This window comes from Rhinichthys klamathensis, unplaced genomic scaffold (genome assembly GCF_029890125.1).
Source record: "Rhinichthys klamathensis goyatoka isolate OS25496 unplaced genomic scaffold, OSU_Roscu_1.1 h1tg000036l_1, whole genome shotgun sequence".
In the NCBI taxonomy this organism is placed as follows: Eukaryota; Metazoa; Chordata; class Actinopteri; order Cypriniformes; family Leuciscidae; genus Rhinichthys; species Rhinichthys klamathensis.
In genome coordinates, this window is record NW_026606584.1 from 10,011,852 (window position 1) to 10,036,913 (window position 25,062).

General features: G+C 40.9%; 2 protein-coding genes across 4 annotated transcripts in view; both read left to right on the top strand.

The window, feature by feature from the left end:
- crocc2 (ciliary rootlet coiled-coil, rootletin family member 2) overlaps positions 1–4,560 on the top strand; it is a 70,457-nt gene extending 65,897 nt beyond the window's left edge. For both annotated transcript variants that reach the window (XM_056246305.1, XM_056246306.1), the window contains 8 exons: positions 96–259; positions 471–722; positions 802–990; positions 2,124–2,273; positions 3,016–3,216; positions 3,550–3,681; positions 4,059–4,238; positions 4,364–4,560. In XM_056246305.1, coding sequence (XP_056102280.1) covers positions 96–259; positions 471–722; positions 802–990; positions 2,124–2,273; positions 3,016–3,216; positions 3,550–3,681; positions 4,059–4,238; positions 4,364–4,447 — 1,352 coding nt within the window. In that variant the 3' untranslated portion in view covers positions 4,448–4,560. The remainder of the gene's footprint in view (positions 1–95; positions 260–470; positions 723–801; positions 991–2,123; positions 2,274–3,015; positions 3,217–3,549; positions 3,682–4,058; positions 4,239–4,363) is intronic.
- Positions 4,561–6,325: 1,765 nt separating this feature from the next.
- Positions 6,326–25,062, top strand: part of sned1 (sushi, nidogen and EGF-like domains 1) — a 29,320-nt gene continuing 10,583 nt past the window's right edge. The window contains exons 1-18 of one of the 2 annotated variants that reach the window (XM_056246307.1): positions 6,326–6,943; positions 12,382–12,669; positions 12,918–13,058; positions 13,188–13,350; positions 13,463–13,588; positions 13,912–14,025; positions 14,487–14,600; positions 15,175–15,288; positions 15,668–15,718; positions 16,782–16,889; positions 18,262–18,354; positions 18,565–18,696; positions 19,028–19,147; positions 19,309–19,425; positions 20,888–21,031; positions 22,820–22,996; positions 24,118–24,231; positions 24,336–24,449. In XM_056246307.1, coding sequence (XP_056102282.1) covers positions 6,734–6,943; positions 12,382–12,669; positions 12,918–13,058; positions 13,188–13,350; positions 13,463–13,588; positions 13,912–14,025; positions 14,487–14,600; positions 15,175–15,288; positions 15,668–15,718; positions 16,782–16,889; positions 18,262–18,354; positions 18,565–18,696; positions 19,028–19,147; positions 19,309–19,425; positions 20,888–21,031; positions 22,820–22,996; positions 24,118–24,231; positions 24,336–24,449 — 2,440 coding nt within the window. In that variant the 5' untranslated portion in view covers positions 6,326–6,733. The remainder of the gene's footprint in view (positions 6,944–12,381; positions 12,670–12,917; positions 13,059–13,187; positions 13,351–13,462; positions 13,589–13,911; positions 14,026–14,486; positions 14,601–15,174; positions 15,289–15,667; positions 15,719–16,781; positions 16,890–18,261; positions 18,355–18,564; positions 18,697–19,027; positions 19,148–19,308; positions 19,426–20,887; positions 21,032–22,819; positions 22,997–24,117; positions 24,232–24,335; positions 24,450–25,062) is intronic. The other variant, XM_056246308.1, reaches the window with a different exon arrangement.

The following is a 25,062-nucleotide window of genomic DNA, read 5'->3' on the forward strand; positions in this document are numbered from 1 at the left end:
TCTAGCCCAACACTTGGGTACTGCTCAGTGATGAACAGTTTGTAACTCTGTTTTTGATTAACATGGATGTGAATGTGTGGGTGTGTGTTTGCCAGGAAAGCGTGAGCTGGCCAAGCATTTAGAGGGGATGCAAGCATCACTCGCCTTACAGGATGAGGCAGTTCAGCGTGGAGAAATACAGAATAGGATTCTGAGTGAAGAGTTGAACAAAATGAACAACAGCCAACAGATAACTGAGGCAGAGGCCAAAGCACTGCAGGTTAACACAGTCTACACTAACACAAAAATGGTTAAAAAAAATTGAAGGGAAGTGAGGGTCTGGAAGTTGAACACAATAAAACAAAATCATTGTTCTGTAGGTCTATTTTGAAAGATGCATTTGTTATCATCAAAAATCTTTTAACAATAAAGATCTCTGATGAGGTGCTCCTCTCGAAGTCACATTATCGGTATAAATACACTGTATTCAGGAGAAGCTGGAGCGCTCCCAGGCCTCTGGGGAAAGTCTGGAGGCCGAGCGTCGTCGTATGAAGCAGATCTGTGAAGCCGCGGAAGCGCGAGCTGCCAGGCTGGAGCTCAAGCGACGGGGGTTGGAGGGAGAGCTGCAGCGTGCCCAGCTCCGAGCCACAGAGACAGAGGCGGAGGTCAGCTCACTGCAAGAACGCCTCAACAACCTCCGCAGAGAGCTGGGAGACAGTGAAGAGCGTGCTGCTCTCCTGAAGGTGTGTGTAGGTTTACGCTGTGTCTAAAAGGACGTTTCATGTTTGAGCAATATAATAGAGCACTGTTGTCCCAATGTAGGTTGAAGGTGAGAGGCTGGCAACTGCCTTGGCACATACAGAACTTCAGGAGAGCCAGTTGAGGGAGCAACTGCAGGCCATGGCTGCATCCTTGACCGACAGCAACACTGCTGCAGGATCAGCCCGAGATCAAGCCGCCCAACTGCAGCGAGCTCTCACAGCCAGCGAACATGACCGGAAGATGCTGCAGGTCAGTGTGGCTTTTATAGCTTGCACAAGTTTGCAGTTTGATAACTGCCATTTATAAAGTCCTGAAATCAAAGTCGGGATGAAACGGAAGTTGTGATGGTCTTTTCTTCCCTATTGTGAGACGACTAATTGAAAAAGAAAAAGAATTTAGTGAGGGACTTGATTTTGTCCATCGGGAATTGATTGGACCGTTGGATCATTGCTATTGCTGCTTTTTCAAGTGAGTCACAGGCTGTCCTGCCCTTGCACCAGTACACGCATCATCAGAGAAGAGACGAGATGTCATTGCAAGAGGGAGGGGAAGTTGCTTAGATTGAAGTTTACAAGAAGTTTACAAAAATAAAGAAATAATTATATGCACAAATAAATCATTCAACTGGCCATACTAGCAGCAATATACTAGCACCAAAAGTCATACAACTGCAAGATAGAAGACAAGCTCAAACATCTCAACTTGATGGAACTTAGATAAAAACAAGTTAAAGCAAATTCTCTATCATGGCTTTATTAGGAACACTGTCAATCATTTTTCTTCATCATGAACTCACAAACAACCTTATTAAGTTCGTTGTGGTTCAGCCACATGCACAATCAGGACCGCTCCCATTTTGATCTCACTTCTCCTCAGTTCACGTACAGCTTTAATTGAAATACCACAGATCATCTTACTACCATAGCCACAATATGTAGTGATTTATGCTGTGGTTTCCATAACTTTTCCAGATTTGGAATTATTATTTTTTTTGAGTATTTACCTTTGCTCCTGTCTGTTCCCTGAAGGTGCTGGATGACGGTGCAATAAAAATCTGGACTGAACTCATTAATTTTCTCTGGCTCCTCTGGAGAGCTTTTAAGGCTTAGTATGAGTCAGTGTTTTAGAGATGCTGTACAAACAAAAACACTGCGCCCTCAGTGTAAATCTTTTTCAGTTTGCTTGAGACCTGCCACTTCTTGCCAATAAAAAGAGGTCCAGAGGAGAAAGAGAGAGTGGGGGGAAAGGATAAAAAGACAGGCAATTGGTAGTAGTGAGGAAAAGTACAGCTTCCTCATTAAAACTGTATGTGGGTGTCTGATTATGCGTGTGTGGAATTGATGCCCGTTCATACTTGTCTGTGTGTGTATATGTGTGTGCAGGAGAGGTTGGATAAGACACGGGAGGCTCTGACAAACGGTAGGAAGCAAAATCATGGCTTGAGTGAGAGACTACAGAGCCTGCAGAGAAGCCAGGAAGAGTCTGAACTCAGGGTCTCCGAACTCGACAAACAGACACGTGGCCTGCAGGAGGTTGTGCACACACACACACACACACATATTCTTACAGTTTACACACTGTTCTAAATGGTTAGTTCACCCAACAATGAAAATTCTGTGATCATTTACTCAGCCTTATTTCTTTCCAAGACTTTCATTCATCTTAATACACAAATTAAGATATTTTTAATGAAACCTGAGAGATTTCTGCTCCTTTTTAAAAAGTTTTAAAAAGTTCATAAAGTGATCGTAAAAGAAATCCATATAAATCGAGAGGGTTAAACCAAGTCTTTCATCCATATGTAAACATTGATCAATGCAAATACAAATAAGTCAAAATGGACGTGCTGACGTGATGCGCGACAACCAATGAGGTTTGTACCATCAACCATCAAGAAAGTATGGTTGAGCTTCCGTTTACCATATTTGAGGTTTCATTAGAAATATCTGCATTTGTGTTTTGAAGATGAATCAATCTTGAGGGTTTAGAATGACATGAAGGTGAGTAATTGATGAAACACAACCAAGTACACAATCATGACCGTGATATACTGACAAACAGAGTTGTATTGAAAAAGTTGAATGAAATTCAATGTTAACTCTATTACACTGTATCTTACCCAGACACCAACACAATCTGTTATCTCTTCCATGTTAACTGAGTTTTTGCCCTGTATGTGAAACTTCCTAGTCCACAAATCTATGTTGATCTTCAACCAGTTCTGGTGACAGCCATATAGATGGTGTCTATTCTACATCTTTTCTGATTGTCTAGGCTGTGAGACAGAGGCAACAGGCTGAGCAGGAGGCGCAAGAGAGGTGTGCACTCCTGAAGGGAGAAAAGGATCAGCTTCAAGAGCAGGTGGCTATCCTGCAAACCACTGCACATCGGCTGCAGGGAGAGAAAGCTGAGCTGGAGAGGACACTGCTGCGTCTGGGAAAAGACAGGTCCTCTCTAAAACGGACCCTGGAGAAGGTACATGTCATGCTATTATAAACACATTATGACTTTCAAATACAGTTTGTTGTGTATGTCATCATCTGTGATGTTTACTCTGTGCAAACTAATCAGAGTGTCTTGTCTGTACCTTAAACTACTGTAAGTATTATTGGTTGAGGTAAGTTTGCATGAGAGCTTGTTTGCAGATTTTGTGTGCATTTGAGTCTGTATGAGTGAAACATACAATCATCCTGATGGGTTTAGCTTAAGCTGCAAATACTATACATGAATGTAAAGCATGTGACAGTATCTCACACCAGATTTCTATCCTTGACACAATTAGTGTTTGCATGCGTGTGTTGTGTGCAGGTGGAACAGAATCGCCAAAGGAAGGAGGTCGAGGTACTGCATGCTGAGCGTGAGAGAGAACAGCAAGAACAAAAAATACAAAATCTAGAGCTAGAGTTAAGCGAGACACAGGCTGAAATTCACACACTACAGGTGATATAGATATTTACGAATATTATGACATTTTTAATGCATGGATCAGAATCTAGTCCACTAAACTTTTGATTGGTACTTGGTCCCAAAGTAAAAAAAGAAAAAAAGAAAAGTCTGATTGCTTCAAAAAAAGCATAGATGTACATTTCTTCTCAAGAAACCACACGATTTGAGGTATTTATTCATTCCTGTAGCCCAAAACTGTGCGAAAAAAAAGTGTAATGCTCAGGGTTATGGGTTTATTTAAGTGAGCAATAGTTATAGTATCTTACAAAGCACCGCTAATAATACAAAAATGTTTCATATTTCTTTTTCCAGCTCTTTTTGTTTGTGTATTGGATTCGCCTGTGACGAGATATAATGTGTTGTCTCTGCAGTCCCAGATCTCTATATTGGAGCAGACTCACTCCCAGAGGCTCATGGAAGTGACGGCTCACCTCAGGCAGGAGCTGGACCTGGAGTCAGAGCGGATGAGGAACTCCCAGCAGCAGGTAGAGAGAGCACTGGAGGCACGGGAGAAAGCTCACCGCCAGAGGGTCCACTGTTTGGAGGAACAGGTTTGAGAAAGCTATAAAGATGTGACCACATGCATTATAAGAGTGTACATTTACATTACATTCCATAGCAAGAAGCCTCTGATGAATACATGACTGCTATGCAATAACTGTTGTGTGTTTCTCAGGTTTGCACACTGAAAGAACAGTTGGAGCAGGAGATGAAGAGGAGGCAAGCATATATGAAGCAAATGCATAGATTGGGGCTCTAACAAAAAACGAAATGGCTTTGGAATTCAAGCCACGGTGACCAACTGACAGCTTTTTGTTTGTAATCTCTCAAAGGCCAATGAAACAAGGCCAGTGCTTACATGGATGGACTTATGCATAACTTATGCATAACGAAATCTTACACACGCATGATTCACACACTTTGGTTTTAAAAACACACAAAATCACTGGTCTCAGGGAGAATTGTTGGACTAAATTTGCACAAATACTTTAAGTAATCCTGATCCACACCATAAGAACCCAGTAACAACAAACAAAGAGATCACTGTTTCACTAAATTCTTCTCAATTGCCAAATTGTTTTAAGGATTTGTTCAGGAAACTGTTAAAAACAGACGATAAATCTACCTAAGTCTATCCCTGTTCTTCTTAGAGCATTAAGTCTCAATTCAACACCATACACACACACACTTGCATGTTTACATTTTCAAAAAACATCAGTATGGTTTATAAGCTGTTTTCCTCATGGGATCCAAAAATGTCCCCTCAAGGATTTCGGATATTGCCAACTTTGTGGGAACATTTTGTCCCCATAATGTTGGTTTTACCAGGACACACACACACACAGTTTGAAACCGCTGTACCTTCCTAAAACATCACACCCTAGGTTCCTAAACTGTGTATCAAACCACATAATTTTTCTCTCTTTACTTTCTTTATAACTTGCTACTCTGTAACCTAAATAATTACTGTGATCATTATTTAATTACGCAACCATTTAGAGAATAAGATCATCTTGTCTTAGCTAAATTACAGCTAGAGTGAATCAGGACAGAAAGCGAATCATATCTTACCTACAATTTCAATTCACATTTATTTGTATGGCGCTTTTCACAATGCATATTGTTTCAAAGCAGCTTTACAGAAAATGTATGTCTACATTACAATTTAGAGTGATCTGTTATCAGAGGTGACTGTATCCAAGTTATGTATTTCAGAAATGTACATATACAAATCACATAGTTAATAATGTATTAATTTAAAGCAGAAACAATGAGCTCATTGAAGTAATGAATACATGTTGTTAAATGATTAGGATATATAGAAATGTTAGGATATATAAAAGATGTGGAATGTTGTTTTCATAATAATTTGTTTCCATATGGTGTTTCTCTAATGGGTGTTAAAGTGATTCTTAATCACGAATTATACGGTGTTCCATATAACAACTATTAGAAAACTGTTTTGTTTAATCACAAATTAATTTTGTCAATAAAACATACAAACAAACAAAAATAATACCCAGATTGATTTTTGTGGTCTGAATAATTTGCTGTCAGTTGGTTTTGGCATATTTTGGATAATTGCTGTATATGATGTGTACACACAAAAAAGATCCTTGTTCTTGCTCCGTGATTTGATTCCTACCACTAATGACCCCCTGTGTAAAAAGAATCTCATTTTATTTTTAGGATATTCTTAAAATTGATATTCAGGGACTAAGCAAGCCTTCAGTACATCTCTAGTCCAAACCCAAAGGGTTTTTGTATATTTTCCTCCTCTTGAACAGGCTTCTTGAGCACAATTATGCAAGGAATGCAATATATATGCATCCTATCACATGCCATTCTGGAACTCTTACACTGCCATGTGGTAGTTTGTACCACACGAGACGTGCTTGTGAGTAAGGGTATTTTTCAGCAGAGGTTAAGAGTAGAGGAGAGTGCCCTGTCAGAGTCTCTTTAAAGCAGCCCTTTGATTACCATAGCTCCACCCAGTGCTTATCCAGTTACAGGTCTCTTCTCAGCTATTGGATGAGAGTTCTTAATCATGCAAGGTAGTGAATCCCTGGGGGGGTGGGGCTGGGTCTGAAAGAACTCCTTTGGCAGGCAGAATAGAGGTTTTATTGAGGATATTTCTAAACTAACCATCAGGGACCAAGTCACTGGATTGTAAAAAAAAAAAAAAAAAAAATAGAGCCGAATCACTGTGCTCCCTCTCCTTCTTTCTCTCTCTCACTCTGTTCATTTCAGTGAGCGGCACGGAGCACGGCAGCTCTTGAGCACCCAGCAGCACACAGAATGCAAGGAATCTACCCCCTTGTCTTAGACCAACAGTCCAAGTACCAGGGCTCAGAGCAGATCTGAGAGGAAACAAAGAGTGGAATTAGAAACCAAAAAGAGGAAAATTTACAGAAACAGGTAGAAGAAAGACAAGGAGAGTATCATTGGTTGAGCATTTGGCACTTGTGATTAGAGTTGTCCTGTTGCCCTCTCTGAGTGTCCAGGATCCTAGTCCTCTCCTCTCCATCCCTGTGCAGACAAGGTCATGGGGTGGCTGAGGAGACCAGTGCTCTCCATGTGTTTGCTTCTTATTTTGCTTCATGGCATGGAGGCTGCTGTACCTCTGGAGGAGTTCTACCCTTTTGGGCTGGATGAAGGGGACTCCCAGACCATCGAGCAAGATGATGGGGGATCAGGACTGATAGCAATATCCGTGGCTTTCCCTTTCTTCGGAGAACGGCACACCGGACTCTATGTGAGTACAGATTGTATTTGTATGTGTGTTAGTGTTGTGCAGGAGAACTAGGTCTTTCATTCAGTAGCTTAATTGGTTTGTGTATGTGTCTTTGAGGGAAACAGAGCCAGGTCTTATAGCCTGGGATTGGATAATGAGCCTTTGGACCACAAAGTTTTTACGTTACATTTGGTCCTACACAGTGACTGAACTACTGGACGGTTTTTAATGAAAAGATGACAGTCTATATTGCGGCTGCAGCACATCTGCATAAACTGTGGTTTGAGAGAGTGAGGGAGAGAGAAGAGACTGCAAGTATGACCAGCGAGAGAAAACGAGTGTGGCGAGTGCTCTGACAGATCTCAGTGCTTTGATCATAGTTGCGTCCTGCTTTTGGTTGTGCGAGATGGGCTTTGATCTGAGTCATGTAAGCTTCTCAGCCTCCGCAGGGGAAGCTCCATCCTCGTAAATTAACACCATCTGTTTTGATGCAGCATCCCAGTCGTCCTGCCTCCTAAAATACGTTGCCCCACCCTGAGCACCCATCTTTACTACCATATTTCCAATTCCAACAACCTGCCCAGCCTGGCCGAGGTACCACAGCAACAGAGGCTACGTTTCCAGACTGGTCTGCGAGCAAATGGATGAATGAGATCACAATCCCAATGCAGCGGAAAACTGACACAGCAGACATGCCAGAGAACCGTTCTCCCACCCAGCCACTACATGTCATTCAAACAAGTGCCCTCACAACTTTGAAGGGTAATATTGTGTTTCCTATTTTAAAGTCATGAAGTCACTTAGATTCATGTTCTGGCAAATGCAGCTTTCTGAAATAGTGCAGGGTTGTCTACATAGCTACCCTGAGAAGTATCTCATATCTCAGAGCGCAATGTAAATATTACTGTGAATTGGAGACAAGATAAGACCTGCTGCGGATAGCAGTGAAGATCTAAAATTAGATTAGTTCAATGTGATAGAGCAGAATAGGACTGAAGCTACAGTAATGGGTGGTAACTACAGAAAGGGTGCACCGAGTACAAACTGGGAGGTAACTGCAGGTCGATCTGAAAAAGATTTTGAGAGTCACCGGTGCATTGAGGCATGCGACAGCATTAAAATTGCGGTCAAGATTTCTGTAATGCACTCGAGCTGCTTGAACAGAATCAATTACACTTCAGCTTTATTGCACGCCATAGCCACGTGTTGATCTCTTGCAAAAGAGAGCTACATTTGAACAGGTGAGATTTCAGAGGGCAGATCCTCATGAATAATTTCTTCCGGAAGGGCATTCCAAGCCTTCTGGGCTTGGAAAAACAGAAAAGCTCTTGAACCAAACAATTTGAGGTGGTTCTTGAGAGTTGTCTCAGGGTATTACTGTAAGAGCTTTCCTAAAGCAAAAAGAAGGATCAGTACTGCCTGCTATTGCATGTTTCACCTCCTGACCTACTCTCTCTATCCACCCCCAGCCACCTTTCTCACATTTTCTCATTCACTCCCCCTTCACGATAATTTAAATATTATTTATAATACTATAACTGTGACTCAAAAATACTGATCTCTTCCTCAGCTTCAAGGCAGTGTATTTAGAATATTTTTTTTACTGACAGGGATAACAGGGATTTGTCCATTTCTTGACATTCCTGTGTCCAATTCAACTCTATTAGGCATTCGAATAAGTTTGCAGAGCTGTTTATGAATGAATGAATGAATGAACTTTGTTCTAGGCTTTGAAACTAAGCTTTATTCACAAAACTCATTCTTAACTCTTTTGTAGGGCTGAGGAAATTTATTAAAATTGCTGGACTAATTCAATACAAGTGGACAGCTTTTTCACAGTACACTGTTCTGCTATATATTACATAACATAAATATACACAACTCAGTCATCTACATTCAAGCCTCATCGCCGAGAATTATGAAAGCAAGTTCCTTGCCATCCAGTGTCTTCAAGTGCTTGGATGATATGTCCTCTCTGCATGACCCTTAATCAACTGAGAATTGTCCAAAATGTCCTGTTTCTTGTTCCACAATGCTGTCCATTTGTTTGGGTCTGAGAGATTTCACATGTAGCTGTGACCTCTCCTCTCTCCCCTCATTTACCCTCACTCTTCTTCTTACTCCTACTCTTCTTCAGCCTCAGATAACAAGTTCAGGGGTCTTCCCACTGGACCTGTCCAGCTGCTCTAGTGAAGAAAGGAGAGATCCCTTTAACAGAACCCAGATGCATCTGTAAAGTGTCTCAGGGATGCCAAACAACGCAGGCTCTCAATTAACTAACCTTATGAACAACTGGGATGAAGAGCAGAGAGGATGAGATCCAAGGCTAGAGAGGAAAGCATGACATGGACTTCCACAACAAATGTAAAAAACAGAAAGCTTAAAATTATTGTGAATGAAACTGGTGTAAGTTTTGATGGTGAACAGAACACCATGGTGGATTTTTGGGGACCTCAAGTTAAGAAACCGATACCTCCCAACAAGTTGTTTGTATGGGAAGCTATAAAATGGATGTTTATAATTGTATTAGGCATAGAATTGTTCATCCAACAGTTGAGTCAAAACAGAAGAGGGAAAATGATGGGGACAGAAAGATTTGAGCTTTCACGGCACACTGAGAGCACATCTGCTAAAGCTCATCCTCAGCACTATAACACTTCATGTTTGCGCAACTATAGAGAGGCAATCTTCAACCTTTAGGGATTTTATCTTTATCTCTTTTTCTCTCTATGCTTTTTGCTCCTCCTCCTTTTCACTTAAGTAGCTCAAATATTAGCTGAGTATGTGAGGTCATATGTGTGATTTTGTTAGGAACTGGGTAGCTTAGCGTGTAATGCTTTATGTCAAGATAAGTCATATGTTATGCTAAGCTTTGAGCTAATATTTGGACTCAATTCAATTGGGGCAGCCACTGAAATAATTTTTTTCTATACTGAGCTTCAGTTATTTTTCCAAGAATAGTGAACATCTTTGTATATTATTATAAGATATGAATGAGTGCAGTGCCATACAAAGGGTCATGGTTTGGCATTCTGTGGACTGCCAGTCATGATAAAGAAACCCACTATAGCCACACAAGGACCTGGAGAAAGAGGAGCCAAGGTCAATCATACAAACATATACCCACTTCAGCTTTTTCCTCAAATTTCTAGGAAATGCAAGTAAAAGTGAGCGTGTTAAGATTCCATGTTTTTTCCAAGCTGATCTCTGGGCACCTTTTTTTATGGAGCATCCTTTTTCCCAGGTGATTGTTTATTTTAGTATTAAAATGAAAATCAGCCCATGAAAATCGTTGATACAGTATATCCAGTGAAGAATAACAAAAATAAATAACATGGTTGCAGGAGTTGCACCACGTAGACCTAGAAATAAATATTTTTTTTAAAAAGCAATAAAAATTCAGTTTATTTACTTTAAATAATTTTGATGTAAATTAATTTTACATCCCACAAAATATGATTGCTTTTATTCACCTTTAGTCTGGGGTTAGATCCAACTACTCTATCCTACAGTACTTTTAATAAGATACCAGGACATGGAGGAAAAGCAGCTAATTTAACCTCTTCCAGATGCTACAAAAAGATCAGAACAAAAGCCAGGACATATTACAGCACTAGAGAAAAATCGCTAATGTAGTGCTTAGTGAGATTTCCGCTGCTAATTTAGCAGCAAGGTAAGCAATTTCCATTCATTACCTCCACACACTGTTGCTACCTCTCCAATGCTTGCACCGGTCAAAACACTGCTGTCCCTATTGGCTATACAACTCTCTTTTCCCAGTTTGCTGCTTATATCATTAGCATGCAATGGTTTAGTACTGCAGCCCATTCTCAAGTGTTTTGGTCATTTGTGAAACATTTACACTAAATCACACTTTGGTTCCTGTCAAGGGTTTGTGTCAGTGAACTGTGCCTGCACTTTCCATTCCTCCATCTTTTCCATCTCTCCTGCATCTCACTCTTTGTCTTTTCTTTCATTCTCCTTCTCTCACAGGGCTCCTCTCAATGACCCCAGAGTTGTGGCCCTACAGGCTTCACTCTGCTTCTCCACGTTAACCACACTCTTGCCATAGCACGCTGATGCAGAAAGGGGAAGACTGCGGTCGGCCAATTAACCAAGCACCCGAGTCAGGCCAAACAAAACTTCCTCTACTGTTTTTACAGCAAAGGCCTCAGAATTATGGTTTCCATACGCATGGGGAGGGGAGAAAAAAGGCCATGTGTCTGACATTGCCTTTGTTGCTGTTGCTGCTGCCAGAGTTGGGTGCAGATGAGGGAAATTAAGGGACAGGGTAGTTGGCATTAGGGGGCGAACAACTGGAGAGGAGTGTGTCTAAGCAGGTGCAAACTGACTAGACACACTCTCTCATTGTAGCTCTGTGCTGTGATAATATGAGATGGCGCAGAGAGGTGACTGGTAGTATTTCTCTAATAAAAATCAGAGAACAGTTTAGGTGAGTCACAGTTCAGAAAGGATTTCAAATGGCCAATCTTTCCACTGGAGGAAAGTTTGGTTGCAAAAACTACAATTAAATGGTGAAGCAGGGAGCACTGGCAAAATTTATTTCACAGACACCAATTTGCCTGTTTAGTGAATTTGCTTTGATATTCATATCAGTTTAGTAACACTGTGGCCCTGTGAATGCTTTAAGGTTTCTTCTATGTCAGCTTGGCAGGACATTCATCACAGGAGTAGACACAGTCAACAGAGCAAAGCCAGTGGTCGGCTAAGCAAGTGTTGGGCTCTGTGGTTACTTTAGAGGCAGTTATTAGGGCCTCACCCTCTAAAACCACTTCTAGTAGACAGGAGCCAGGGCAGGTGTGTCAGAGTGTGTATGCGTGTCTGAACAGTACTCCGGTTTTCTCAGCTGCAAGACGTGGATGTCTGGTGGAACAAGGCAGCTGTCTGTTCCCTGATGGGAAAAGGATACATCTGCCACAGGAGCCTGCCTCACTCTTTTATCCTGCAATGCTACTGCTCACTCTCGAGTGTCAACACACTGCTGGACACCTCAGCTTGTCTCCGCTTATCCCCAGTCAGCATGTTCCATACATCATAGCCATCAGATGACTGTTCCAGGCCTTTCGCAATATCTACTCCAAGAGTCACTACAAGAAACTGAGTTTTTGATGGTTTGAAGTTCTCCTGCTTGGAAAAAGTCCTTGTAAAATCATTTGATTTCTGTTGGTCTATGATTTCTTGACTCTGCAGTACTCCTGAGTGAACTAACCCAGTCTCTGTCGTCAGGTATACTTGAGTGTGGAAAGAATTTAATTGAGATGAAATATGTTATTTGTGCAACTCAGAATGTAAATGTCCAAACATGCAGCTCATGGTGTGGTAAAGCTTCAGCAGTGGAATCTGGGAATGAGTCCCACGAAGGTGAGCTGAAGGAAGCTTTGTGTGCCGACTCTGCTAACCCGGAGCTTGTACTTGTTCTTTTTCCCCGTGTCTTCTAGGTCAACAACAATGGCCTGGTGTCATTCCTGAGGGAGGTCTCCCAGTTCACCCCTGTGGCATTCCCTATTGCTGGAGACCGCAGGGTGGTGGCTCCGTTCTGGGCAGATGTAGACAACCGGAGGGCAGGAAAAGTCTTTTATCGAGACAGCAAAGATCCTGCTATCCTGAGAAGAGCCACTGCAGACACTAATCATTACTTCCCTGAGTTCCCTATGTTTGTCACCACATGGGTTCTGATTGCTACCTGGCATCAAGTCACGTTTTTTGGTGGCACCTCAATTACTCCGGTACCAAGTTCATGTTCTTTAAACTAACAAAATCAACACAGCATTTGTTTTCTCTAGAAGACCAATGGCCCTCAAGGTCCACTGTCCAGTAGAATTTAGCTCCAACCCTGGTCAAAATTAAACTCTGCAGGACAGTGGATCTCAAGGGCCAGAGTTAAGAAACCCTGATCTAACATAAAAAAAAAAAAAAAAAAAAAAAATTGCATACTGGTTGTGGCAACTGACTTGCCCTCTGCTCTATTCTAAAGGTCAATACATTTCAAGTAGTTCTTATCACAGATGGTGAGCTCTCCTTCACCATCTTCCAGTACCACAATATTACCTGGACAACAGGGATGCATGCTACTAGTGGTGGTGATCTAGCAGGCTTGGGGGGCATAGCTGCACAGGTAAGGTCATTGCCTTTACTTTTCAGCTCCGTCATGGATTTTAATCTTAACTGAAATTACTGTAGTGAAATTAAATTATGAAAGAATCCACTCTGAGAGAACTCTCCCACTCTTCCACTCTCTTCCTAGGCAGGTTTTAATGCTGGCGATGGGAGGCGCTATTTCAATATCCCAGGCTCTCGGACAGATGATATTGTAGAAGTTGAAACCACCACGAATGTGGGCTATCCTGGTCGTTGGGTCTTTCGTATTGATGATTCTCAGGTGCAAGTGGGTAGCTGCAATGACTCAGGTACACCATCAACTGAAAGAAAAAGAAAAATCCAGCAAATTAGAAAACATTATGGACAGTACAAACAGGAACATATAAGTCTGCTCAGACTCTTTTCTATTGTCCTCCTCAGCTTTGGTCTGTGCTAACTTAAGGCCCTGTCAAAATGGTGGCCGTTGCATTGACGACTGCATCACAGGAAATCCCTCCTTCACTTGCTCGTGTTTAGCTGGCTTCACTGGACGCACGTGCCAGATAGGTAAACGAATGATGAAATCCTTCCATCTCCAACAACCCGTACTCATCCTATTTGTTCGTTCTTGCCAGGAAAGAGAAACTCAACTTGTAAAAGCAGAATTCCACCCTGCAAGCCAGGGGGACAACCTGAGGGAGAGAATTTCCCCTGGTCACATCTGTATGTAATATACATACAGTAGAGTCAGTCCAACGTTTTGCTGTGGTCAATTCATTACCCTTTCCTCCACCCCCTGGACTTTAGGATTCCCTAATGTTTTCATTCTTGTGTGCACGTCTAATAAAAGTCACATGTCATATTTGTCGTTCTTTTCTGTGTTTTGATAGAGGTTGATGAGTGCTCCTCATACCCCTGTCAGAATGGAGGCACATGTATGGACAAAATCAACCACTTCATCTGCCTGTGTCCACAGGGATTCATAGGGACAACATGTGAGATGGGTAAATACCTGATTCTTCAATTATCTGACTCCAATTTCAATTATGCATTGCACGCTAATCACGTTCATCACACGAAAACGTCATGGTATTGCTCCAATGATCAATAAGAAACTTGCATTTCTCCAATGTCCAATGCAGGCTCTTCTCAAAACATTGGCCAATGAGGTCTAAAATAGCGAGTGAAAAAGGATGCAAGTTTTGAACGTAGTAAGCTCTTCTTTTCGTGCTGTGGCCTCTCTCCTAACTGACTTTGTCCTCCCCTCCTCCCTTAGCACTCTGCTGGCTTGAACCTCCTTCTCGTTCCCACAGTCCAGCCTGCAGAGATGTATCAAACCTCTAATACCTTTCACAGCCAGAAGTGCATAGTTTCAGAGTGAGGGGAACGGTGTGGAGGATATATTAATCAGCTGAATAAATATTCAGTGTGTGTGTGTGTGTGTGTCTGTGTTTATTGCCTGCAGACGTAGATGAGTGCCAAGAGACCCTATGCCTCAATGGAGCACAGTGCATAGATGGTGTCGGCAACTTCACCTGCGTATGCCAAGCAGGTTATACTGGGTTCCTATGTGAGTCAGGTGAGTACAGATCTTGGGAGTGTCACTGAAAGGCCACAGCTTTCCCCAGGGAACATTTCCTTTTTTCCGCATTAGGCCCACACTTATTCATTTGACAGATGGTTTTATCTGACTGCATGAAGACTGCTATAGTCCAATAATTTTAAGGGCAGCTAGTAAATGGAATTATATTATCAGTTACTTTGATTTCTTTTCCTGTGTTTTCATATTGGGTCAGGTTTTATTTCCAAATATCCCAAGTTCTCTAAGCAAACTTCGATCTGACTTTTTTAGGAAAAAGCACGGACATGATTCCCCCTGCTTAACAAATTGGGCTTCTCACAATGGAGGTTATTGATGACAAGCCCAGTTGGGAAGTACTTTGGAAACTAAACCGCTGACCTTTGCATATCTTGAACCCTTGTTTCTACATGAGACCAGATTATTGTTAATGCTAGACACCTGGTCAATGAAACCATATACCTGCATGAACTTTCATACATCCTCACATCTTAAGATATTGATACAGTCCAAACCAAGCTGTTCCAGTATCTGTATCTGCACTGACAAATGAATCTTGTGTTTTTGAATCCAGACATCAATGAATGTGCATCCATGCCATGTTTGAATGAAGGTGCGTGTGAAGACCTGCTGAATAACTACACCTGCACCTGTACGGCAAACTTCACTGGAAGCCACTGTGAGACAGGTGTGCTTTTACTCTCTTGAGTTCAACCCACCAGGCCACCATCTTACTTTATAAATGCCAGCCACAACACAATATCCAGTCTTTGTTTTTGTTTCCCTTTGCAATGGGAAAAATGTTTAATCATAGAAGAAGTTTACACAGCCAGCCACCTACTTTCCCCTTTATATTTGGCCTGCTGTAAGATTTTCCAACTGGAATCGACACAAAGAAATTGAAAAAGAGAAATTAATAAAGAAAAGGGAATGCTCTAGAATAACTATGGCTTCAGACCACGTGTCTGACTAATTGAACTGACATTTTTCTAATTTATTGTTCATGTACTAGATCATAGGCTGACCCCAGAATATAATAGAAAAAAAATGATTTTCCCTTAAAACAGAGTTAGTTGTCATGGAAAATTCCTCTACGACCGATGCTGCAAATCAGACAGGTAAGTAAATGTTCTTCAAGTTCCTACTAAGGTTAATCTCTTAAGGCCCGTTCACACCAAGAATGATAACTATAAAGTAGGGCTGGGGGAATTAATGCGTTAATCTTTGCGATTAATTTGAGATGTTTAACACATTTTTTTTTTTTTTAAACGCAATTGACGCAGCACTTTTTAATTTTTTTGCCTCGTTTTAATGACTTCCTGTTGCGGCTGCTACTATGAGTGTGCCGAACCAAGTCACCCTGTCATGATGGAGAAGGACAAGGATGGAGTTTTAGGAGGAATGTTTGCATTTAAAAAGTTGCCTGATGGCGCGTTTGACAAAACAAAGATGGTGTGTACAATTTGCAAAGCTGAATTCAAATACCATAGAAGCAATTAATCTTTAATATACCATTTAAAAGCAAAGCACCCAGGTGCTAGCAGCGTAACTAGCGAGGCTACAGGAGGGCCTCGTCTATCCACATTACTACAGTATATATTTATAATGTTGCTGCACGCATTTTATTTGATAGGAACAACTACTCTGTGGTTCTGAGGAGAGTCTGTTTACAGTTCACAAGATGTCATTAAAATATTATTTGAAATATACTTTTGTGTTGTTTAATTTAATTAGGTGATTCTACGTTTAAATATTGATGATTACAAGCTTGGGGGAAAATGCGATTAATTGTGATTAATCACAGAAAATTGTGCGATTAATTAGTAAAAAAAATGTAATCGATTCCCAGCCCTAAAGATAACATTAAAGATATCGTTCTAAAAGAATGGCAGAGTACACACCACAACTGTAACATTAACATCACCAAGAAATGGTATTGTTGGAACTTACTTTCAGAACAAATTTTTTTTCCAGCTGATGAAAGATAAAAACATTGACAGCCAATCAGAATCCATGCTGATTTAAAGAGCTCAAAACTGCAGCACGCTTAGAATAAACAGAAAGATATTGTGCATTTGTGTGGACGCCAATATAGTTATCATTATAGTTATTGTTCTTGGTGTGAATGGGCCTTTAATCTCTTTCTTTAAAGATCACACATATGTAATATTTCACTTACAGTTCCCTGTGATGGAGAGAGTTGTGAAAAACGTCAAATCTGCGAGTACATTGGCTCTGGAAACTACAACTGCACGTGCATCCCCGGTTACTATGGTGACGATTGTGAAGGTACAGTACTTTCAGACTTTAATGCACAGTAGCTACTTTCCCCAAGCAATTGGGCAGGAATATGGCACTGAGGAAGAACAAGGCAGAGATCACTATCCCACAGGAATTTGAAGCACTGCCTGAGGAAGACTATGCAGCCTTGATGGATGAGCATAATTATCCAAACCTACACAGCCTCACCCAGTTTACTGCTCAGACCTTGCAGCAAGTTGCTTGATGTTGTAAATAATTACTTTATGGCACTTTTTACTACTTTACCAACAAGAGGAAGGGCTCTTGTCTAGACTTAAAAGGGCCTCTGTTTTATGAGACAGTCCTAATGTTTGGAATTCATTTCCTTGCAACAAAGCAGGTGAGGTGTTTGGACGCTCTGACACCCAACCACAAAATCACAAAGACTTGGGTTATGAAGATGACATTAGGTACAGCATCCTCATCTTCTGCTTTATCTCATTTAGTTGTACCTTGTCAGTCAGCGTCCCTGCTCCCAGGGTCACTGTGTCCACTGCACACTTTGTCCCCCGAGATTTAAAAGCACTTTGTGAGCTGCAGCAAATTCACCCTATTCCCCTTGGAGCTGAAATGACTATTGATGCTTATATAGACTCTCCTAAATCTCCAGAATACCTTCCTGCCCGGCTCACTTGGAATGTGTAGTGGAAAAAGTGGTGCAGTCCGCTCAGAAAGAGAAGGCAGAAGCTCACAGGGAGAACCCAGGAGTGTCTAATGGGGCACAGAGATCAAAGACACCGACCTTAAAGACAACAAATGAAAATGGCTCCAGCGAATTAACAACCTATTAATTGCCCCAAGGGTCATACATTTTTATCAAAACCATGTTACATATTATCAGAAAAATAACACCCTCACGCAAGCTCCCTGGACTTCAAAAGGAAGCAATTTACCACTGATACAGCACTTACTTTGATCTACTGCTGCAATTACTGCGGGAAGAAGAAAATAAAAAGTCTTCCAGTATGGAAAAGCTGTACAGAATACTGACTTACAGTCGTGCAGCACACTATGAACTGTGAGGAAAATGTTGTGGGAAAAACTGCACCCAAGAAGCAAGTTTATATCAAAAAACTGTACAACAAATCCCACTACAGAACACTATTCGTAACCCCCCCCCACACACACACACACACACACACACACACACACACAAACACACACAATGTGACATTCCCACACATGCTCCCACTGAATTTACGCTTTGTGCCAATTTGACTGATGTGAAGAGAGAGAGAGCAACATATTGTTGAATATTTAGAATATTTACTTAACCCGAAAAGTGAAAACTATGCTGAGCTCCTTACAAAAGTATTTTTATCTGCCTCTTTCTCTCTGCTTCACATTTAAATCCCTACAGAGGAGTGTCCCTGTCAGAACGGAGGAGTTTGTGTTGATGTGAATGGCACCTGTGAATGTCCAACAGGCTTCACTGGACTCTACTGTCAGTTTGGTATGTATTAACTGCAAACAAATGCAGAATAGATTTTTCATAGACTCAAAACTTCCATGATGATGATGATGGAAGGCACTAAAAGTCTGAGAATCATAAAAATCTAAAAAGAGTCTGTCAATCATAAGCAACATGCTTTATTGATCAGTGGTTGTACTGCACACATATTTGTATAACAATTAACTTCTGTGGATTTTTTTCACTCCTTAGAGGTAACACAAACACCCTGTAGTAACAACAGACCATGTCCGGATGGAGGCCCATGCTTGGAGTATGGCGGCACGTACCTCTGCACCTGCCAAACCGGTGTCGACTTCGATCACAAGGACTTCTACCCATATGGTAAGAGCCGTGGAGAGCCTTGAAGCCACGTGCTGAGCATGGTCTCCATGACAAATGAGCAAAAACTGTGCCAGGTCGTCAGGATGGCAAAGGTCCCCAAAGCAATGAAGGCGTTATGTTGAGTAAATGAAAAAAGAAAGATTTATTTGTATGTTGACATAATGTGAAGGTAAAGTTTCAACTTGGCTATTAAAATACACAGAGGATCTATACTGTGGTGTGCATTTCAATGAAATCGCTCCAACACACACAAATAAAAGTTACTAGTGAATGGTAAAAGCGATCACCTGCTGTGAGGGAACGTGGTGAAGCCGATGTGTGTGTTTTTCAGTACAGCCCCGATCGGCCTGCGATTCTTCACCGTGTCAGAATGGGGGGTATTGCTATGAGAGAGATGGAGGCTACATCTGTGAGTGCAAGCATGGCTACAGAGGCCAGCATTGTGAAATAGGTATGTTACATCTGCCGTCATTTCCATGCTTACACATTAAAAGGTAGTCACATTCTCAGTAATTCGGTCATTGTGCATGATATTATAATGCATCATATTCATTTCACAGAAGTCATTTTGCCTACTTGCAGATACATAAGGCATTTAATTTCTTTCCTCAGTCAGATTAAGTACCTGTGCCTCTGGTCCCTGTCGTAATGGAGGCTCTTGTAAAGAAGAAGCTGACAGCTACCGGTGTGTCTGTCCCTACCGTTTCACAGGGAAACACTGTGAAGTGGGTAAGTGTTTAGTTCAAGACAATTGGGGCACAGTGTTCAAGACAATTTTCATGCAATAAGTGGTTTTCTGCTGTGGATGTAAATGCAGACTGCTATAAGACTCTTTAAACAACAGAATCAAAATGTCATTCACTGCATTATGCAGTGAATGACATTTTGATTATGTTGATTAAAGAGTCTTATTAGTTTGCTAAGCATAAAAGCCCTTTCACACCAAACATGTTTCACACGAAAATTTGGATAATAGATTCCTATGAAGCTATTCATGCCAGATGAATATTTGCCTGCCACCAAAGCAGTTTTCTTCATCCAGCAATAAAACATGCCAGCAAATACAATTTGAGATTTGGATCAAGTGTCCGAAAAACCTACAGAAGCATTATTAGAGCATTTAGTAGTGCAAACAAACGCATTCGAAGCAGCGTTGAAAGTTTGTACTCCAGCCTGAGCAGCCTTGTATGAGCAACATACATAAAACATTTGCATTTTATCAACCCTGTGAACTACATGCATAGCTAGAGAGATAAGTGGGGTTTTTCTTTTTGCAAAAAAATGTTTCTCATACATCCAGCATATACACACACCTGAGTCAGTTTGCAGCATTTTATTTATTTATTTTGCCACAGTTTTTATATTTAAATCTTATTCTTTTTGCATGAATGTATTTTTACTACATTAAAAACTAGATTTGTCAAAAGATTAAAAAAAATATACATTTGTTTGTTACGGTACTACACACGGATCCTAAGTAGCCCATACGGATTTTTTTTTTAAAGCTGGGTAATGATTGCAAAATGAATTATATTCATAGTAAAATGTACATTCGTTTTGCACCCTCTAATTGTAGGGGCATGAATTTCCATTTCCTTCAGTCTGGTCCATTCGTCTGCGTTTCTTTCGCATTTTGTTTGCCTTAAAAAGACCTAAGTGTGTGCATATGTTACTGTAAATTACCAGCCAGCAGTGAGCACCCATGGGATGTTACAGTTTCTCATTCACCCTTCCTCTCCTCTTTTCTGGTCAAATGGAATAATAGTGTAATCTGCTTTTCTTCATGTTTGGAAAATGGCATTTCCGCACACACAGAGTGCCATAAAACTGTACAAAGATAGAAGCCCATCAAAGCCAAGATGCTTTTCATCTCTAGATTTTCATTATCCCAACTTTGTCCCAAATTAGAGTTGTGCAACTGTTTGGCCTTGTGTAATGATCCAATTTGTTGGAGTTTGTTCAACACTTGGATTCCTCACATGTTGGAAAAACAACTTGCCCTGGCACATGCATGAAAAGCTGTTTCTCTTTCTCAGTGCTACTGTAATGATCAATGATTTCTCACACATGTTGGCCTCGTTTAGACGCACACATTGCAGTGCTTTCTTTCATAATAAAACTTTGCAAATGCCAAGTTTATGCACACACGTGTACACCAACTGCCCATGACGGTTTAAACCTTTATGTTTAGGAAAGCCGGATCCTTGTGCTTCCAGTCCCTGTCTGAACGGGGGGACATGTTTCCACTACATTGGTAAATACAAATGTGAGTGCTCCCCATCCTTCATAGGAAGACACTGCGAGATCAACAAAGGATCCAATCCAGCTTTGGAGGGTAATCAAACTCTGTTTTACCTATGATGTACACTGAGCTGTTTGCCAACACGACAGGAATCAGGAGCTCACACGGCTCTTTGCGGTAGTCACTATTCATTCATTTAGGTGTAAGTGATATGCATTTTAGGAGGAGAACAGCAGTAGTCCATCTTCATTTAGATGATGCCAGGACTAAGCAGCAGGTGCCAGTTCCTGCAGTAAAGCTGGGTTGTGTGACGACTCTCTGGACGGAGCTAGATAAAGTACTCAGTGCATTTGATACTCTCTCTGAACAGAAGTTATAACTCTGCTCTGTTACTGTTGATTCTACGGGGTTTTTCACAAAGTGCAGTTAAATTTGTGTCCTGCTGTTCCATGATAGGATGAAATACCATCCCCTTGTCACCTAAAACATTTCACAAAAAGGATGTTTTTACAGCTTCACTCTATTTATGGATCTGCTCGTGGCTGTAAATGTAGCCATGTGTTTTTGGGTAAAGTGAGACAGGTTGGTTCTTTATGTTTTTGGGAAAAGCAATAATTTATTTTGTAGAAAGAAACAAATATCGGTTGCTGCCTCTGCTCACAGTGTTTTGTTTTATAGTGTTTCCAACAGTCTCTCCTCCCCCCCTTTTGCAATGTAGGTCTTGTCGCAGAACGTGATTTCACCAAGTGCAACATTCCTGGATCAACATTCCAATCAACCAATCAGATTTGAGGGACAAGTTTACAGTTTATGTCAAGTTTAGGCTTACAACCAGGGTTTAGTGCATCTACACCAGTGGTAATCATTTTCCTCTGATTTAAGGAATAAGGTATGGTTAGGTTTAGGGGTAGGGATATAGTTAGGATTCAATTTTCGGACAGGAATGTTGTTCCAGGATCAACAAAATATGTTGACCCAGGAATGTGACAGCTACAGGTTCACACTGTACGATTTTGGCCTCGATTTGTCCGTGTGGGACAAATTTTGCAAATCCTAAAAGATTCCTCTGATCCTAAGCTAAAATCGCTAGTTTGACATGCTCATCGTCAGCCGATTAATGACTGTTGCAATCAAATTTGACCTCAGACGAAATTCTGGCAGTATCAGAAGATTTGACTCACAGTTCTGCAGTGTGACTTCTATACAACGACCGTCAAATTGTTTTCGTTTAATCGTTTTTCAAGACGAGCCATTACCAAAATTAACATTAGAGATTTATTTGTAGCAACCATTTCAATCCCGAGTGTAATGCAGCTCACTGTCACCGAACGTGTCATTGATTGATGATGTAAAAGTCCGGACGAGCTTTCTTGTGTAATGATCCATTTTTAACGCGTCTTGAATGTCGTACAGTCTGACATTAATGACAACTGAGATCTTACAGTGACACGGCTTACAGCGAGGATCATGTTTGTACAGTCCGACAAGCAACAATCGTAAAGGACTATTATAAATCCAGTGTGCACCGGGCTTAACACGGCAAAATCAGGACGTGTGCATTTGCTCTATAATCATAATAATAATTTGTATTTTTTATAACACCTTTCCAAAGCCCAAGGACGCTTTACAAAAGTTAGAGTATCTAAAGGTGTTCTAATTAGCCTAAATAGTAAATAGCTTATACCAATAGGCTATATCTAATATTAATGAAACATTTACAAATATGATCATGAATAATGATCTTATTTGTCATCCTTTTTATATTAATTGTAATATAATAACTGTAAATGTTATAATTGTTTAACAAACCTGACTAATTGCAAACAGACTATTAATACAATAATCACTTTCATGTACACTTTGTATACTGTGTGCACACAGCAGGTCTGGACTGTGGCCCCCCTGTGAAAGTCAAGCATGCAGAGGTGCAGTATTCCTCCACTACCCCAGGCTCCATGGCCCTGTATGCATGCCACCCAGGCTACACTCCCCTTCCCAGGGCCACCCAGAGCATCTGCAGCAGCCAGGGGTCCTGGAGCCAGCCTCCAGTCTGTGAAGGTTAGTGGAGACTTGCTGTTTATTCAAAACCCTTGTTGTTCAAAGTTTACCCAAGTCCTTCCCACCCTGAAACCAACATTCCAAAATGGTTGGTTGGTTTGGAATGCTGGGAAGAAGAGCTAATGAGCCTACTAAATGTCAAACAAGTAGAAACACTCTAAAACAAATTGTAGTTTGAAACCAACATAAAGTTTGTCTAGCATGTTAGGGTGCTAACAGAATGTAGTCAGGCCTTGCTTTACAGTTCAGAGCTCTGAGACATGAAACAACTCTGCGGTCGTTCTGTGGTACATAAAGCATGATGCTGCTTTGGCAATAAGAGCTACTACATCATCTGTATCATATCAAATAAATTGGACATGTACACAGTGAGACAAGCAGGAATCCAAATGCAAATGCTTTGTTCGGCTTTCTTGCTGCATTGAGGGGGGAAAAGACAAAAGAGCTTGTCACCTAACACCTGATTTACAGCATTTGTATTTACAGGAAAAATTTCTTAAATATCAGGTTCTTTCATCTTGAAGAGTGATGGGCTTTCACGCAAAGTTTCTACAACGATATCGGTGTGATTCATACAAGGGCTCTACAATAAGCCTTTCTTAATCAATAACATGTAGTTGTATGCCTTGTACACCAAATGTGTGTCTGAATAGAAAAGATGCAAAAAGTTTTTTTTGTGGTGAGATCAGTGAAAATATTTCCGGGATATAAACAAATCTGACCTACAGAATTTTACCCAACTGGGCCACACACACACACAAAAAGTTTGGTCACACTTTAGATTAGGGTCCAATTCTTGCTATTATCTAACTATTAACTATGACTTTTGCTTCAGTAAACTCCTAATTACTGCTAATTAATAGCTAGTAAAGTAGTTAGGTAGAATGGAGGGATGTAGAATATGGTCATGCAGAATAAGGCATTAGTATGTGCTTTATAAGTACTAATAAACAGCCAATATCCTAGTAATATGCATGCTAATAAGCAAATAGTTAATAGTGAGAACTGGACTCTAAACTAAAGTGTTACCAAAAGTTTTAATGCTAAAAGAGTTAAATGCTTCCCTGGTCTGTGCGCTAAGATTTGTATGTGAATGACTCTCACCATCTCTTTTTCTTTAGAGATAAACGAGTGTTTGTCTCAGCCGTGTATGAATGGGGGAACTTGCCGCGATAGGGTAACCTCGTACCTGTGTGAATGTGAAGACGGTTTTACTGGCCAGCGCTGTCAAACAGGTAACACACCGCTGTTATTTATACTAACGTTGTGATATTACAGATTTTGACATCTCTGTGTGAAAACATGGTTTGAGTTTAGATATCTGTGAATGTTTTGACAGATATTGATGAATGCCTTTCTGAGCCATGTAAGCACGGAGGTACTTGTGAGGATCAGCCTGGCTCTTACTTCTGCCACTGCCAGCAGGGCTATGCTGGACAGGACTGTGAGATAGGTAACATCATCTGGAATGTATTAAAGGATTAGTTCACTTTAAAATGAAAATTACCCCATGATTTACTCACCCTGAAGCCATCCAGGTGTATATGACTTTCTTCTTTCAGACGAATAAAATTAAAAAATATCTTAAGAAATACTTCCTAGTTTTATAATGGCAGTGGATTGCAACCAACAGATTGAAGCTCAAAAACATCCATCCATCCATCGTAAAGAAACTTCACGCGGCTCCGGGGGGTTAATAAAGGCCTTCTGAAGCAAAGCAATGAGTTTATGTAAGAAAAATATTCATATTTAACATGTTATAAAGTAAAATTCTAGCTTCCGGACAAACGGCCATACGCAGTCTACTTGCCCCTAATGCGCAACTTACGAAACTTATGACGTCAGAAGTAGCGTAGTGCGTCATGGCGTAGCGCAAATATCAGCAGTACATCGCATTACTCCCATAAGTTGCCCTTTACACTTAAGTGGAATCCATATGTATGTAGTGTAGCTAAGGGGTTTCAATTGAGTGTAATGTAAATGTGCTTCTATCGAGAATGTCCCATTTCTGGTTAGTCAATGTTGTGATAGAACTTACATTTTGATGGGGAAAAAAACACTGACTT